The following is a 15716-nucleotide window of genomic DNA, read 5'->3' as shown; positions in this document are numbered from 1 at the left end:
TGGATAACTTTTACCAACAGATTGGTCTAAATACTGTTGAAGGGATACACTCTAGATTTTCACACTTGCATTGGTCATGGGAAATCACCATAAAAAGGTTTACAAAAAAGTACAAACACAACAAAAAAGGAGAAAGCTAGCTTATCCATTATCGCATGATATAACTGAGTTACAAAAAATGTATTTATATTAAAATAAGCACTGCTTATGCATTTTATAATACTGTTACCGAAGTCGATCAGTTCTTTGTTTTTTTATTTATTTTATACAAAATAATGCTACCCTGATCATGTAGCACTGACCACATAAAACCAAAAGATCCCATAACATAATATTGTACCTTGATGCTTATTAAAATAAGCACTCAAAATTGAGACTTTCGGGGTCAGTATGTCCACTTCATTCTGCCTCTTTTGCTATCATTTCTAAAAGTACCAACCATTTGCGAGCCACGGCTCCTTCCGCAGCAAAAGTTGCTGAGTAAAGTTAAGAATACATTTTGGTCCCATGTTAAATATGAAGTGCTGACTATCCTGTGGAAGAGGAGGCTGAGTGTGTCACGTAAGACAAATCTGAAGTGTTTTACAGCCCTTGATATTATTTGAACACAGCACTAAGGAACCATCTCCTTTCTGCATATTCATTCCGAGTGGCAGGATCCACCCACCCTCAAGGGCACTGAGAAGATAGAAAAGCTCCTGTGACTGATGGCAAAGAGTTCCTGCTCTGTAATTCACCATCTGTGCACATGGTCCTTCGCAGACAGACCATCATCTTTTTCATCACTTGTGGTGTGTCTTCTGTATCCAAGGTTACGATCTTCGTTTATGGAGTAGGAGCATAAAGCGGCAAAGAGCTGCTGAGCTTCTCCCACTCACAGGATGAGAAGACAATAAGCCCCCATTATTCTATAAGGTACAATCATGGTTTTAGGCTTATCCAAAGCTCAAGTGTTAACCATTTAAACTGCAACTGGTTATTCCTATTTGTGACTGGGCTCACAATTAGAGCACAGCAAAATGCTTCTCAAGGTTGCTTTTCCAGGTACGTCAAAGAGTTTTCTGTTCCAAAAAGACAGAAGTAAACGTACTAATGCCCCTGTGGAAGTGTTGTTACCTCTAATCCCATCTGTACTACTTTACCGTCTGGGGGGGCATGATGGCTGTTTTTGGCTGATTCTTTGCATCAGAGTCTATGGCAGCTTCTCTGCTTTTCTTTCGGGGGGGTTTCTTGATGGGTGTTTTCTTCACTGCAGAGTCACCAATTTCTTGTTTGGAGTTGGAAACTTGTTCCTGGCTGCTGTTGGAGTTCTGCTTCTCAACACTTTTAGCTGGGCTTGGGATTGCTTCAGCTACAGGACTGATCATTTTTTGTAGGTTTGTTGTGGTTGGAATGGCTGGAGCACTTGCCTTCTGGCTGCTTGTAACCACTGAGCGTTTGGCCTTTTGAGGTGGTGTTGGCTTCTCTTTCTGGCTTTGAACTGGCCCAACTCCATTTTGCTTGGCTGGGCCTTCACTTCTGTTCAAGCTCTGGGTCTTCTCTTTTAGTTGGGCAGCCAACAGAGTTGCAGCTTCTGAGGAAAAATGGGGGTGAAGTACCTCAGAGACAGATTTGCTGTGGTTTCGGGTCTTAAGTGCTTCTTTGCTTTCTGCAGACTTTTTGTCAAAGTGGAAGTTCCCAATCTTCTTCAGTGCATTTTGGACTGATCCATTCATGTTCTCCACATGATCCGGGGCTGACTTATTTCGATGTTTGGTTTTAGAGGGAGACTGTGGCTCTTCTGGGGTTACACTTGGAATAGAAGATTTATGCACTTTATCTCTGCTCCTCGAGTGGACTTTCTCTTCATTTTTATGATGTGAGCTGGAGGATGTGTCACCGGAGATCTTCTTTGTGCTATGATCCTTAGCAGAACCTTGCCCTTGCTCTGGAGAATCGGAAAGACTTGTCACTTTTTCAGTTGATTTGTTGGTGACAGGCAATGAATTGGACTGGTTAGAGTTATATTTCCCATGAATCCAAGACACCTTTGGCTTTGTGGAAGGATCTGGTGGAGGTGGTTTCGTTCTCTCAGGAGAAGGAGGTTTACCACCAATGGTGGCACTTTTGTTTTCCATCATTGTCTCCTCTTCATCCTTCGACTGCTTGGATAATCTAGCAATTTTTGCATATAGGGCTCCACCGGTAGATCCTGACCCACAAGATGATCGTTCACTATCAGAAGACTTTAGAAGCGGGGTTTCACTCATATCAGACTGGAAGGCTTTATGCGATCCAGTTTCTTTTAAGCATGTGTATTCCCCTGCTTCGTCTTCACTGATGGGAGGAGCAATCTTTTCAACATGACTTGAACTTCTTTTCTCTTTGCTCTCTGAGACTGATTCTGTAAGAGAGAAACACAAGTCATTTATTGTTCATATTCTCAATTGGTGCAAGCATAAAACACAATTTTCTGCTTGGACACTGTATTTAATGGACAGCCCAATATGTTTCTTTTCACATATTCAGGTGATTAACATACCACACTTCCTGCATGTGTTCACTGAATGATTCATGAATAAGGTAATAGACTATATCAGCTATATGAGAAACACCTCCTGCTCACCACTTCCAAAACAGAATTCCTTCTCATTTCTTCTCTGAATCACAATCCTAAGTTAGACCTCTGGGTGAACCACCTCACCGCCTTCAACTGTTCTCCTCTCATTATTGACTCAGGTAAATCTCTCAGAATCACCCTGGACAAGCACTTGAACATGAAGACTCATTTTAGCAATGTTTGCAAGGTTGCTAACCACCTGATGAGGACACTCAGGAATCTCAAACCTTTCATTCCACAAGCTGACTTCAAGCAAATGGTCCAAGCGCTGGTTTTGCTGAGGCTAGACTATGGCAGTGCTACGCTCTGTGGTCTCCCCAAATATTCCTTGGCCCCACTAAGGGCCTCATTGAATGTGGTGGCCAGATTGGTCATGGGTACCAAAAGAAATGCACACATCTCGCCAGTCTTAAAATCACTAAACATCCTACCCAACGAAGCAAGAATACAGCTAAAGATTGCCTGCCTATCACACAAAGCCCTCCATTTCAAAACCCCCAGTTATCAGTGCAAAAGGAGAACGTGTCACCGAACTTTCTCCAGCTCTGCTCCCCAGATCTGGAACTCTCTCCTACCAGAAATACGGAGAATCTCCTCCAAGGTTACTTTCAAAGTGGAAGTAAAAAGATTCCTTATGAACAAGTTCCTACCTTAATAGGGTGCTGGATTGTCTGCTCTATTGCATTGGACTTACACCTTTTAACCCTGCGCTGGTTGTTATTCTTGTGTTTTTTTTTCCCTTCTCAAATCATCTGTTCCCCTCCTTGCTCGCTATGTACCTTTATTATATTACTCTTTGTTGACCCCTTCATTTATATCTGTTCTTGTGCTGTGATTTCTATTTTGATATGTGCTCTGTTTGGTATCCCGATTTGACTCATGTACTGCAACTTTTACTTTCCTCGCCCTCCAATTGTAAAGCACTCTGATATCCCTTGGGATCATCTTTGCGCTATAAAAAACTTTAAAAAATGAATAAATAAAATAAGTATGACCCAGAGAAAGTCAAATGTTGAAAAAACTAAAGCTGCTTTACTGCTCCCTTCACCCACACACAACCAATACTTACTTCTTATTCTCATCCAAAACTTACCTGTGAGATGTCTGAGCAGGAACGATCTACCACACTCATCATTTCCTTAGTATAGCCTAATGTGTTAATTTTCCTCCTTTTGATATGTCGACAGAAGCAAAGAGCCCTGTTCGCGGCCTACCCTTTCTGCATCAGGGCAGTAGAAATCAGCCTAGAACTGAAAATTCACATCCTTTTTCTCCCACCTTTAGGATCTCAATTCCCTCCTATTTGCTTCTGAGGCTGCGAATAAACCATTCAATTGACTGTAGTCATATCAGTTATTCACAACACTTAGAAATAGCAGAAGTGCAGTATGAAGTGATCAATAAAAACTATAAGGGCCTTATTACAATGGCAGTCAGACAAGCATCCGATGGCTATCACAGTGGGAGTGGGACCACCCGACAAGTAGTCAGAGGTCCCACCTGCCACATTATGATTCGACCAGCCCAGCACAAGCCGAAATAGAAAAAGGGAAGTTTTTAACATCTGTGCACAGTGTGGCAGTCACCATGTGGTACCTGGAACATGGTGCATGGATGTTTTGGAGTGCCACATAGCGGAGAATGGGGTTAGGGACCCCCAATGTCCTTTTCCGACAACCTTTCTATAGCGGTCGGACTGTAAAGGCCCTCTGAATATGACATCCTAATCCCCACAGCAGTCCCTCAGCAGGCAAAGCCTCCATTGTAGGGCTTAGGCTCTGACAACTGCCCCAACGGGCTCCTTGAGCTTGTTGGAGGTGGTGGTCTTTCCCCCGCCTGCTGCACTCCAACTGGTGGTATCATAATCTTGCGGTTGGACCGCTGTCCTAGATGTAGGGCGGACAGCGTGTCAGTGGGGGTACACTGGACAACATAATCGAGCCCCATGTTTTGTTACAATTATTATTGTTATCATTATCATTATATTTTCCAACAATATTAATATATTAATATACACAATAAAATAGAAATAATCATCAAAGTCTTTATTATTATCAGTATAATAAGTTGGGTACATTATTTTCTTATAACAGGTGTGCAATGATATAAAAAGACACCTGTCATTGCAGCATGATGACATCACTCACTTGTCATTTCTCAAGAATAACAAGTGAATAAAGTTATGGTGACACGTGTATTTGATGCTGACATGTCCTCATGTGAGAGAAGAGAGCCCTCTGAAAAGATTGTATTACTGAATATCACCACCAACAATATTCTGGCATACTAATATCGAGTACAGAATACAAAGGGACAAAATATCGAAAGGTAAGTGCATTTAGGGAAGTATAAAGGTACTATTCCTAACTCCACATCTACATACCTTGAAGGTATACATACCCCGTATGTATTCCTGCTTGCTGCCCGTCAAATTAGGATGTGATACAGAGAAGCATGACTGAATGAAAACTAAAAGAGTAAAGGGACACACAAGTAAAAGAAGGCTAGCAGGTAGATCATAAGTGCCTGCAGCAGGTAAAAATAAACTCCGAGTCCTGTATCCCTTCCATTTATGGACCCTGCGAACACTGAGCTTAGGGTCAAATGGGCAGTTATAATAGTAAAAAGTCAGGGATACCATCTGTTCCTCTTTTCAACCACTAAGTATTGCACTGTGCTTGTTGCCTACATTTCATAGAATCTCGTTCTAATATGGATGCAGGTTTATTCAGGGCTGTACTTTGAATCATGCTTCCTCCACCTCACACAACTGCCCCTGCTCTACCCATTTTTACCACAAGCAGCCTTATTCAGACATACCTCGTCTGTTCAGCAGCACAGCATTATATGACTACTCATGGGCCTTCATGGCATCAGAGAGAGAAGACATGTTGCAGGAGCTTGTGTTCGTGTGCACTTGTTTGCTCATTGTGCATCATCATGCATAGGCTGGGTGATTCTACCAGTTCACAAAAAGTGCATTAAAGCATTACTCTAATACGGCCCTTAATGCTGACTGAATTTCTTTGAACAATGAGACGCCTCTATCAGACCCGGTTTCACTCACTGTTAAATATTTGAGAGTCTCCTCTTATGACTTGTGCTTTAAACACTTCACCATTTAGACAGTAATCTACTAGGCAGGGTCACATCTGCTCTTCTGCGTCTGAAGACTCATAGAGAGTAACAATGCTCATTGGAAGGCCTCTAGTAAAAAGGCTTAAAATAAGGCACAATTTAGTGGCGTTTTGCCAAATAGGAATGTTGACATAGAGAAGCACCATTCCAAAAAGACTATAAAGGGAACCTTCATTTAAAAGAAAAACAAAAAAAAACAGGTTGACAGTATTTTGGCCTGGACTCAAAAGTGCCTACTTACGAAATTATGTTATCATTATTAGAATCTTAGAACTGCTTGGCAAGGGGGTTGTCTAAAGTCCAAAACATGACAAGCGCTTAAAATGGTTTGTTGTATATACCTTTGTTGAATCCGAATAAACAAGCACATCGAACAAGCCCGAGCTGTTTTTAAGGAAGTATGAGCAGGGGGTAGCTATTTCCAAGTAACTTTTGAAAACAGTGTCAAATGTTGAATTGTAAACTTAAGTTTACTAAACTTCCAGAGGTCCTGATGGGGTGGTAATGTAATATTCCAGTTACTTTGGACCTGCAAACCTTGCCCTCCCAGATGGGTTATTGGAATTTGATTTAGCCTCTCCAATTTATCTTCGAGAAAATGGTAGCAATATAGTGGATATATCAGCACAATTTGCCTAAAAATATATAACAACCTACATTTACCTCTTCCCCTGCCCCTCTTGTATCTCACCCCGCCGAAAGTGTGGATGCAAGTATGACCCCCCAATTTGCCCCTTATTCTCCCTCTATTCTTCCCTGTCATGTTTTCAGTATCCTCTTCTTTTGTGCCCTGTCACACCTTGTTACATCTTTCGTCTTAGTAATGTTCTACGCACATGAGGCCTTGTTTGCCGTCCATGTTAATGGCCCCCTTGATCCTTGAGAGGTTTTGTTTTGGGGGTTTATTTTCTGTTGTTTATGCACCGTTTTCTAATTCTTTGGAATGTAATCTGTGGTACCATATTATTACAATATGACCGGTCCTTTTTGTTCCATGCCTCCCCCATCTTTTGTAATGATATCTTTTGACTCTCTCAATCAAGAATTGCAAAACAAACAACAAATCACATTTATTGCAAGGTGTCAAAATGTATCTGAATACTCTTGACCCATCACATATTATAATGATGACAGCATCTTTCTTCACTTTATTTTTCCATCCTGCTGTACCCAAGAAGATGAAGTTATGATTGAGAATTTGCATAGAAAGGTCAGGCTTTCCTGATTTCACAATAATGTATCACTGTAAGCAGTGCTCACAGGGCGACACCACTGCTCAATTACATACAGCTTACAGGATCAGGGAGCAGACAGCTTACACCCGTATTACATGATTTAGGCTTCAGAAGAAAGTATCAATATCATGGAAAGGTTTCTAAATATAATCGATGAAATAAGTTTACTTAAGCCATAAAATAAAGAGCATATAAATAAGTGCCCTCTGGCTTCCCACACTCTGAATAAATTATCCCTTAAATGTCTGCTTTAAATATAATCTTACAATATTGTTGGAAATATCAGTTTGACCGTTTCTTATAAAAGTATTATATATACAAACAGCTTGTCGTTATCAACAAGCACTTTACTGTACTACTGTCACAAATGAACAGATTCTGTCTTCCATGTCCCTTTACGTATCAAGGATGCTCATCTAATTCCAGAGATTTACTCTTTTATTATACAAGGGACAGCCTCAAAAGTGCCAAGCATCACCACTATGTCAATATTGCTCCACCATTATGAGTACCTTCTTGTCCAGCTCTTATAAGCCTATGCTTACCACTAACCTGACCTTAAGTGCTTTCCCCACCCTTCCCTATAACCCAGATCTAGCTTTGAGGGACTCTAATGTCTGATGGTGCCTTTCAACTCCAATCGCTTTACTAACCTCTGCAACTGATGGTGCATGACCTTCATCTTGCCCTTTTATATCTCCGGGCTTCTTTCACTGCCCTTGCCTTGAAACCATTCCCTACCATAACTTACTGCATACGCTTTGAGGAGTCCCATGGCATTTATGTGCATCCATTCAAACATGTCTCTTTCTTTCTGTGTTGCTTTGGGTGGGATCCTACTGCACCCGATTTCAAAGAAGTTATTTATCTTCGCAAATATCTCCTCAGTAAATACAGTATATTTCCTTGAGGTCTGCCCTGATGTGTATATTCTTTCTATAAACACAGCAGAGAAAGATGTGGACATGGAGCAGTGAGGGCAGGGATCAGTATAAACGTTTGGGGGAGATTTTCAAACCTGTTGTACTGGTTTAGCATCAAAAATGTTGTGCTATTTTCTTTCCAGCGCAAACCTTTTTTTTGTGGTGGAAAGCACCCTTTAGGAAAAGCGCATAGCACTGCTTTGCATTACTTTGCACAGAGGGGGCGTTACATGGGTGGTACATGGGCGTTCCCATGCATTTGCGCAACACACCCAGCAGCAACATACTAGGCACACCACAAAAGGAACTCATCACAAGGTTATATCAAAAATAGCCTTTGTATTCTCATAAAAAATATAAGAATAGTAATCATACAATATACACTGTGCCACTGTCTGCTCGTCACATCTGCTAGTTATACCTTATTCGCTCATTTCCAATAATTAATCCCACCATGATGGGCTGCTTGGCTGGCATCGCAGCGGGAGCGCAGCCGCCGAATGACAGCAGTGTCCAACGCAACGGCGCCCTGGGTCGCAAATTAATTCAATGATAGGTTTGAAGGTTTATGCATCTGTTTCATTGCGAGAGAGCTCTTTCCGCTGCAAGATATAAGCCATCAGGCTTTTTAAAAGCTCTTAGTCTCAGATGTTGTCTCTGGCTGAATGAAGACAGACCTTTATTCCCCATAAATGCTAACAGTACAATCTACAGTGGATTATATACACATGACAGGGCCACTGGGACCACTGTCGGAACCATCACTAATTAAAGATAGACAATGTTGAACATATAATAAACGTGGAACATAACCAGTAATTACTGACGAACACTGTACTCAGTGACATCCTGTAACACAAACCATATTATGCACAGTATCACCTAAGGCGTGAAATATATTCTGCGCCAACCTCATAAGCCTAAACATATTAGACCCTAAGCTCCTAAACATAACTCACATTAGGAATTAATCTCACTAGCATAAACCACAGTATGCAAAACCTCATAATCAAAAGACCACATTAAAGGCATAAATCAGGGTGCGTAAATCATACTATATAAACCACATTTCCTAGCACCCCATAAATCATATTAGGGTCTGGCGCCCTACATACCTAACAGTCCCCCTGGCCAACTGGCCTTCTCAAAGGGGCTCAAATGCCCTATGTCCAAAAGTCAGGGCGGCTGCCAATGCAGCAGAGTTCAAGAGTGTGCAATTGCGGATACCTAAATGTGGCAGCTGACGCTAATTGCAGTGCAGCTGTGAAAGTACTGGGGCAAAGGAGTGTATCTCACTCCTACCTCTCTCAAAAAGCCCCCCCAAGAACTGTGGGCCTAAACATAGCAGCTGGCACTAAGTGCTGCGCAGCTGTGAATAGAAAGGAAGGCCTGGGCACTCAATGTGCCCTCTGAACAAATGTGCGAAAGCGTTGCAGCTGCCCGCGCTGGTGCGGCGCAGCTGAGACGATTGGGAATGGGCCCTGGCACGACTGTGCCCTCGGGCCCCACTGGGGCTCTCTGAATCAAAATACTCCATCGGTGCGGTGCAGCTGCCCTCTGCAAGCGGGGCAGCTGGGATAAATAAACTGAAGGGGCTTTTAATTTAAATTATCCCCCATCGTTGGAGTGACCCGCAACGGCGGGACCACTCAGGCACTGACAATGTGCCTCGACCTGTAGGGTGACAATGTGCCCCCTTGGTGGAGCGGCCCTCTGTCATGCAGGCCGCTCAGAAAATGGGCATGGACACTGTGCCTGGATCGGCACCACCCACATAGAGCCTCTACTCACCGGCTCCTTGTGGGACTCTGTGCTGCTCACCGCGGTCTCCTATTCGCCCGGTTCCCCTTCTGGGACTGGGGCTTCACCAGGGCTGGCTCTCTCCGCTTATGACAGCCCCGCCTGGATTCCGGCACCCTGCTGGGGCACACGGGGCTACCTCTTCACCATGGGAGCCTGTCTTCCGGGTCGCCTGCACGGCTCGGGCCGCGGCAGTGATTTCTTCACTCGGCAGGCAATGAGAGGCAGGCTCCCTCGTAATTCAAAATATAAAGCGGGATGGACACCCGCAAATAAGATCAATAAGCCGGGTTGGGTTATCGCCATTTCAATGAAAGTATAAGCGGGGTGGCCACCCGCATCTAAGGCATAACAGGGGTATCCCTACGCTGGGGATTCCCCCAGCAGCGCTGTGCAGCCCAGTACAGCGAAGCTCCAGCGCCCAGGGTAAATCAAAATAAAACGCTCCCAGTGCGCAAAAATGCTGCCGAAAAGTTCTGAAGGTCCTGGGCTGCCAAAAGAAGAAGAAATGGGTCCCATCAAGTCCTCCTGGATCAAGGGGGCAATGCAGGGCCCAGGAAGGCAAGCCCTCTTGACAGCCCCTCTTCGCAGCCCCCCCTGGGTCCTAGCAGCAGCACGCCCCGGCAGGAATCAGGAACCAATACTGAACTCAACATTTTCATGGGGTCACAGCTCCTATATTTATACTAGCATTTAATTTGTGTAAAAGTGCAGGGCATGGGGGAACCAGATGCCACTGATTCCGGGGGCATTTGGAGCACTTTGTTTGCCAAGCTCCTCTTCCCCTTTGTCAGGTAGGGGCTAGGTGATCAGAAACACCACAGGGGGCGGAACCAGCAGTCACTAGGGCAGGAACCATCCTATTCAGAGTCAGGGGATTACCCCTCCCACTACTCTCAGCCCAGATGTCCTATTCAGCTCAGCGCTGACTCATCCTGCCCTCCTGAGCCACCCACACCACTCAGCTCCTGTCACTCACAAGCCAGACATGCAATTCACATCAGGCAGGCAGACACATAGCACACAGAAATTCAACTTGTAAAAGTGGTATTTCTAAAATAACCACAATAAATCTGCGCACACCATTGCGCAGCATTTAGTCACACAATTTCATACATACCAGACTTGACCACACTGCTCCTCTCATAACAGGAATCCCCACTGACTCACACTGATCAGGGAATCCCCATGCATTCCTATGGGAGGGCAGACCAACCTGACAAATGTAACACAGAGAGTGCACACACTTTACAATGGACCACAGTGCTAAAGTGCCCAGAGGCCTAAAACCACCAATACCATGTCAGAGAAAAGGCAAAAAGTTTAGGGGTGAACCTGCCAAAAAGGGCCATGTCCAACATATACTATGTTTAGTTTAGGTAGCTATTGATTGCATTATCCTTGTATTTATATAGCGCCTACTATCCTTGACGAGGCGCTGAAGTACTTTGCGGGTGAGTAGGATTCCAGTATTGGCTATTAAGGCAAGTATGCATTTAGTTACTCAAGTTCTTTTATATGTATTGCTATGCATTATAAGCATATTTGTTACATTACCCTCACAGTTCCAACTTTCACTTGTATGATCATTTTCATGCCCTTTGTTTCCAAAATATTGAGTTTAGTTGTAAAGTTTCAGCACTCGTTTTTAAATATTCTAAATTAAACGACATCTTGTGCATTAGTTCTGAAAACTCTCAAAATGGTGAAGGTGAACTTATATCTTGGAACTCTGTAAGAGTTTTTAAATGCTTAAATACTTTGACCTTCCACTACCTTTTCCTTTCCTCATATAATTCCATACGAAGTTTTCACAATATGACTTAGATTTTAAATGCAGGTATACCAGCCTGAGTTGGAGACTTCGGCCCGCCGACATTCGTATACCTAAATCCGACGTTGAGAGGAACCTCAAAATTAGGCCTTTTTAAGGGCTTGCTGTTGGTTCAAGGGTGCCATTTGCATGTATTCAAATTCAGTCTTATTTGTATCTCTAAAAGCACAAAGGGGAACTAAAGCTTTATTTAGCAAGACGTCTTCTCGCATTTGCTTGGTAAACAGATGCTGGTCCCGGTGTATGGGCAAGTCCTGCCAGAGCTGACAACAGTTAAATGAATTTTCCCAGATAGAGAAAGACAGAGAGAGAGTGTTTACGGGTTAGAAAGAGAGAGTAAGAGTTAAATATGTGTGTGTATGAGAGAGAGAGAGTGTTTTTTGTGTGTGAGAGTTAGAGGGAGAGAGGGTAAGGTGTATGCGCAGGTTTGGGTTAGAAAGACCAAGTGTGAGAGCGAAAGACTATGATGGGTATGAAAGGGAGGGAGGAAGCAGTAAAGGGTGTGTGTGTGTGTGTGTGTGTGTGTGTTTGATACTTGCCTCTCATGCCCCCAGTTCATACCAAAAGCACCAACGTTAAATGTTGACAGTTAATTGTGCACAGAAAGCTCTGTGAATACTGACTGCAGCACACATTAGTACCGACCTAGATGAACAAGCATGCCTTTCTAATGGTGTTACATTTACATACTCTTTTAAATCCGTTGCTATATATAGTGTTGAAGTGTTTATTAACATCGAAAAATTGGAAATTAATTAAAATAATAATCATAAAGCCTGGCAGTAAGTATTCCCAGATGTGGACAAACTGCCTGAGTCAGTTCAAAAACATAATTACGAAATATGTGCAGGCAGGACAGTAAACTATTTAAGCAAATTCAAATCACTGTGGCCATAAAGCAGCAGGGCCCCTGCAGGGAAGGGATGGCAAAGGCATTCAGGTCTCTATGTAATATCAATGTGTGTGTATGAGTATATATTTATGAACTGCACTACATCACCCACAAGGCCATGCGAATGGCCACGCCCACAAGGACAGGTGTTGGAAGTTAAAATTGTGCATTTCAAGCAGCGCTTGCAGTCTCCATTAACTGAATGCCACTGAAGAAAGGTTTTTACCTGAAACGCGTCTGGCACACACTGTGAAAAGCTGTTCCTCGAGGGTTCCTGCTGGCAGGCTACCGTGAATAAAGAGAGCTGATTTTACCTTCGTGTGGTATGCCTCTTCAAAAGGGGTTACCTGTTTGTTGGATGTAAAGGCGGCCGCAACCCAGTCGCGAAGAGAAGCCCACCGCTGCTGGCGGGTCAGCTGCGGCACCACGCAGATGTTGCAGCACTTGGGAACGAAGGTGAGCTGGAGCCTTTACAGGGAAGGAGCCAGCTCGCAAGCTCTGAATTGGCAGTCACAAAGCGGGGAAGGCACCATCTTGGACATTGCAAGATTTATTAGTTTTATTCAGAGACTTCAAGCAGCGCGCCCACTGGGGTAACACTATGAACTGCACTACATCACCCACAAGGCCATGTGAATGGCCAAGCCCACAAGGACAGGTGTTGGAAGTTAAAACTGTGCATTTCAAGCAGCGCTTGCAGTCTCCATTAACTGAATGCCACTGAAGAAAGGTTTTTACCTGAAACGCGTCTGGCACACACTGTGATAAGCTGTTCCTCGAGGGTTCCTGCTGGCAGGCTACCATGCATAAAGAGAGCTAATTTTACCTTTGTGTGGCATGTCTCTTCAAAAGGGGTTACCTGTTTGTTGGAGATATATATATATATATATATATATGAAGCAAACATCCCTCGAAGAAGAACGGGGAGGCCAAGGGGATTACAGGTCAGACAGCTCGTTTATTTCTTCATTTTCAGCAATGGCGGCGAATGCATTTCGGCATCAGTAGCCTTCCTCAGAGCCCAACACTGCAGCATGTCCTATTCACAAATGTTCCCTCCTGCTCAAATAGTATTTCCAGCACCTGGCGCCCCTCCCCCTAATGCGGTTGACACATCCTGTTTGAGTCCGTTTTGATGCTGTACTTCAACTCCCAGACGGCACTATACCGGCACGACTGGGTCGATGGCGTGGGGGAGTGAGGCAGACTGTGGGTCCCGCTGGCTGACAGGTAGGTGGTGATAGGTTACATGCCCCGGAATGAGGAAAGTCAACAGCCGTAGTCCTGGGTCCCCTTGTAACCGCTACAGCCAGCGCAACACAAACCAGCTGCTGAGTCAAGGCAGTCAATGCGGACTATTCGCCCCACCGAAGTGAAATACCTCGTTTTCCCCAACAATAATCTGTGTCCTCTGGCGGTCATCGGAGAATATCGATCACTCGATAGTCTTAAAGCTGCAAGCAGCTGATTGCCAGTTGAATCTCCGAGACTCTTGGTGTAGCGGGGCCATCCGTACTGTGTCTCTGGCAGGCACAGAAAATATGAAGCAAACATCCCTCGAAGAAGAACGCGGAGGCCAAGGGGATTACAGGTCAGACAGCTCGTTTATTTCTTCATTTTCAGCAATGGCGGCGAATGCATTTCGGCATCAGTAGCCTTCCTCAGCGCCCAACACTGCAGCATGTCCTATTCACAAATGTTCCCTCCTGCTCAAATAGTAGTTCCAGCACCTGGCGCCCCTCCCCCTAATGCGGTCGACACATCCTGTTTGAGTCCGTTTTGATGCTGGACTTCAACTCCCAGACGGCACTATACCGGCACGACTGGGTCGATGGCGTGGGGGAGTGAGGCAGACTGTGGGTCCCGCTGGCTGACAGGTAGGTGGTGATAGGTTACATGCCCCGGAATGAGGAAAGTCAACGGCCGTAGTCCTGGGTCCCCTTGTAACCGCTACAGCCAGCGCAACACAAACCAGCTGCTGAGTCAGGGCAGTCAATGCGAACTATTCGCCCCACCGAAGTGAAATACCTCGTTTTCCCCAACAATAATCTGTGTCCTCTGGCGGTCATCGGAGAATATCGATCACTCGATAGTCTTAAAGCTGCAAGCAGCTGATATATATATTCACGAAGGTTTCCCAGTTAACCTTTCTCCAGGACAAAAAATGACTCGCACTCCAGGGTCCGTGTTTCTCAGTATGTGTTTATTGGCGACGCGTTTCGACCGGACGGCCTTTTTTACTAGCCTTTTATTAAAAGGTCTATAGCCCAAATGGCTGAACAAATTGCACCAAATTTTGCAGGAAGACAGATCTTCGTCTAGAAAATGTACCTTTCTGTGATTTTGTTTAAGTTTGTTCAGTAGTTTAGGAAAAAGTATTGTAGAAAAATATTTGTTTATCTGGACAGTTGGGTTCGAGGTACTCTAGCAAGAGTCTGGCATGCCCAACTTAAAAAAATGAAGTGTTCTGATTGGCCGGTTGTTTTTTCCCTTGGGCTACCTCTGTCCCATGTATGGTAATAAAATATTACTTTATGTTAAAAAACGTGAGAAATTAACTGAAAAATACAAAGGTTAAAGTGACGTTATAGTTAGTTTAAACTTTTATTGACAACAATGGTGTCATTTGAGATGTCATGACTGATGTCATAAATGGTGTCATAGACATGTCATTAGTGATGCAATATGTGGGGTCATAAGCAGTGCATGGCAGGGGGCAAGGTATAGCTAGCTCAGGGAACTATAAGAGGTGAATTTCTGTTTTTATTTTAGTGAAATACATTACATTGGCACTGATATTTTCACCTAACTTTAACCCTTGGTTTTTTCAATGAATATATATTTATATTTCCACACACAGAAAACACCCTCAAAAGTACAGAAAACGGCACACACTACAATGGGGTAAACTGCAAAAAGTATTTGTTCATTTCAAACTGCTCCACTCAAAAATAGTGATTATCTGTGCATATTCTAACGTGATAAAAGGACCCTATCACCATGTCCCAGTAAATAATCCAGAAAAGTGTACCTTTAAGGAATAACACCCTGGTGGGTAGTGATTTCTGTTCTAAGCATACCCTACTGCAGACTCGGTGATAACTTTGCTAATTTTTGAGTGCAACTTAGTTCCTTCATCATCTTTCCTTAGCTTTTTTATGTGATATTGCCTCATTATCTTCTCCTGCAAAATGTCACCTTAACACATGACATTGCAATAGGGAGATGTGATGGACCTTATTTCAGAGTATATTGGTATGGATTTTGTCGACTAGTATGTCACTGATTGATAAAT

At 43.7% G+C, this 15716-nt stretch overlaps 1 protein-coding gene across 1 annotated transcript in view; it reads right to left on the bottom strand.

The window, feature by feature from the left end:
* Positions 1-240: 240 nt before the first annotated feature.
* The window catches only part of SCARF2 (scavenger receptor class F member 2), a 629499-nt gene continuing 614023 nt past the window's right edge, over positions 241-15716 (bottom strand). The window contains exon 11 of the mRNA XM_078667105.1: positions 241-2383. Coding sequence (XP_078523231.1) covers positions 1134-2383 — 1250 coding nt within the window. The 3' untranslated portion in view covers positions 241-1133. The remainder of the gene's footprint in view (positions 2384-15716) is intronic.

Source organism: Lissotriton helveticus, chromosome 11 (assembly GCF_964261635.1).
Source record: "Lissotriton helveticus chromosome 11, aLisHel1.1, whole genome shotgun sequence".
Lineage (NCBI taxonomy): Eukaryota > Metazoa > Chordata > Amphibia > Caudata > Salamandridae > Lissotriton > Lissotriton helveticus.
Note: the sequence above shows the minus strand (reverse complement) of the source record. Positions and strands in the feature narration are given on the sequence as shown.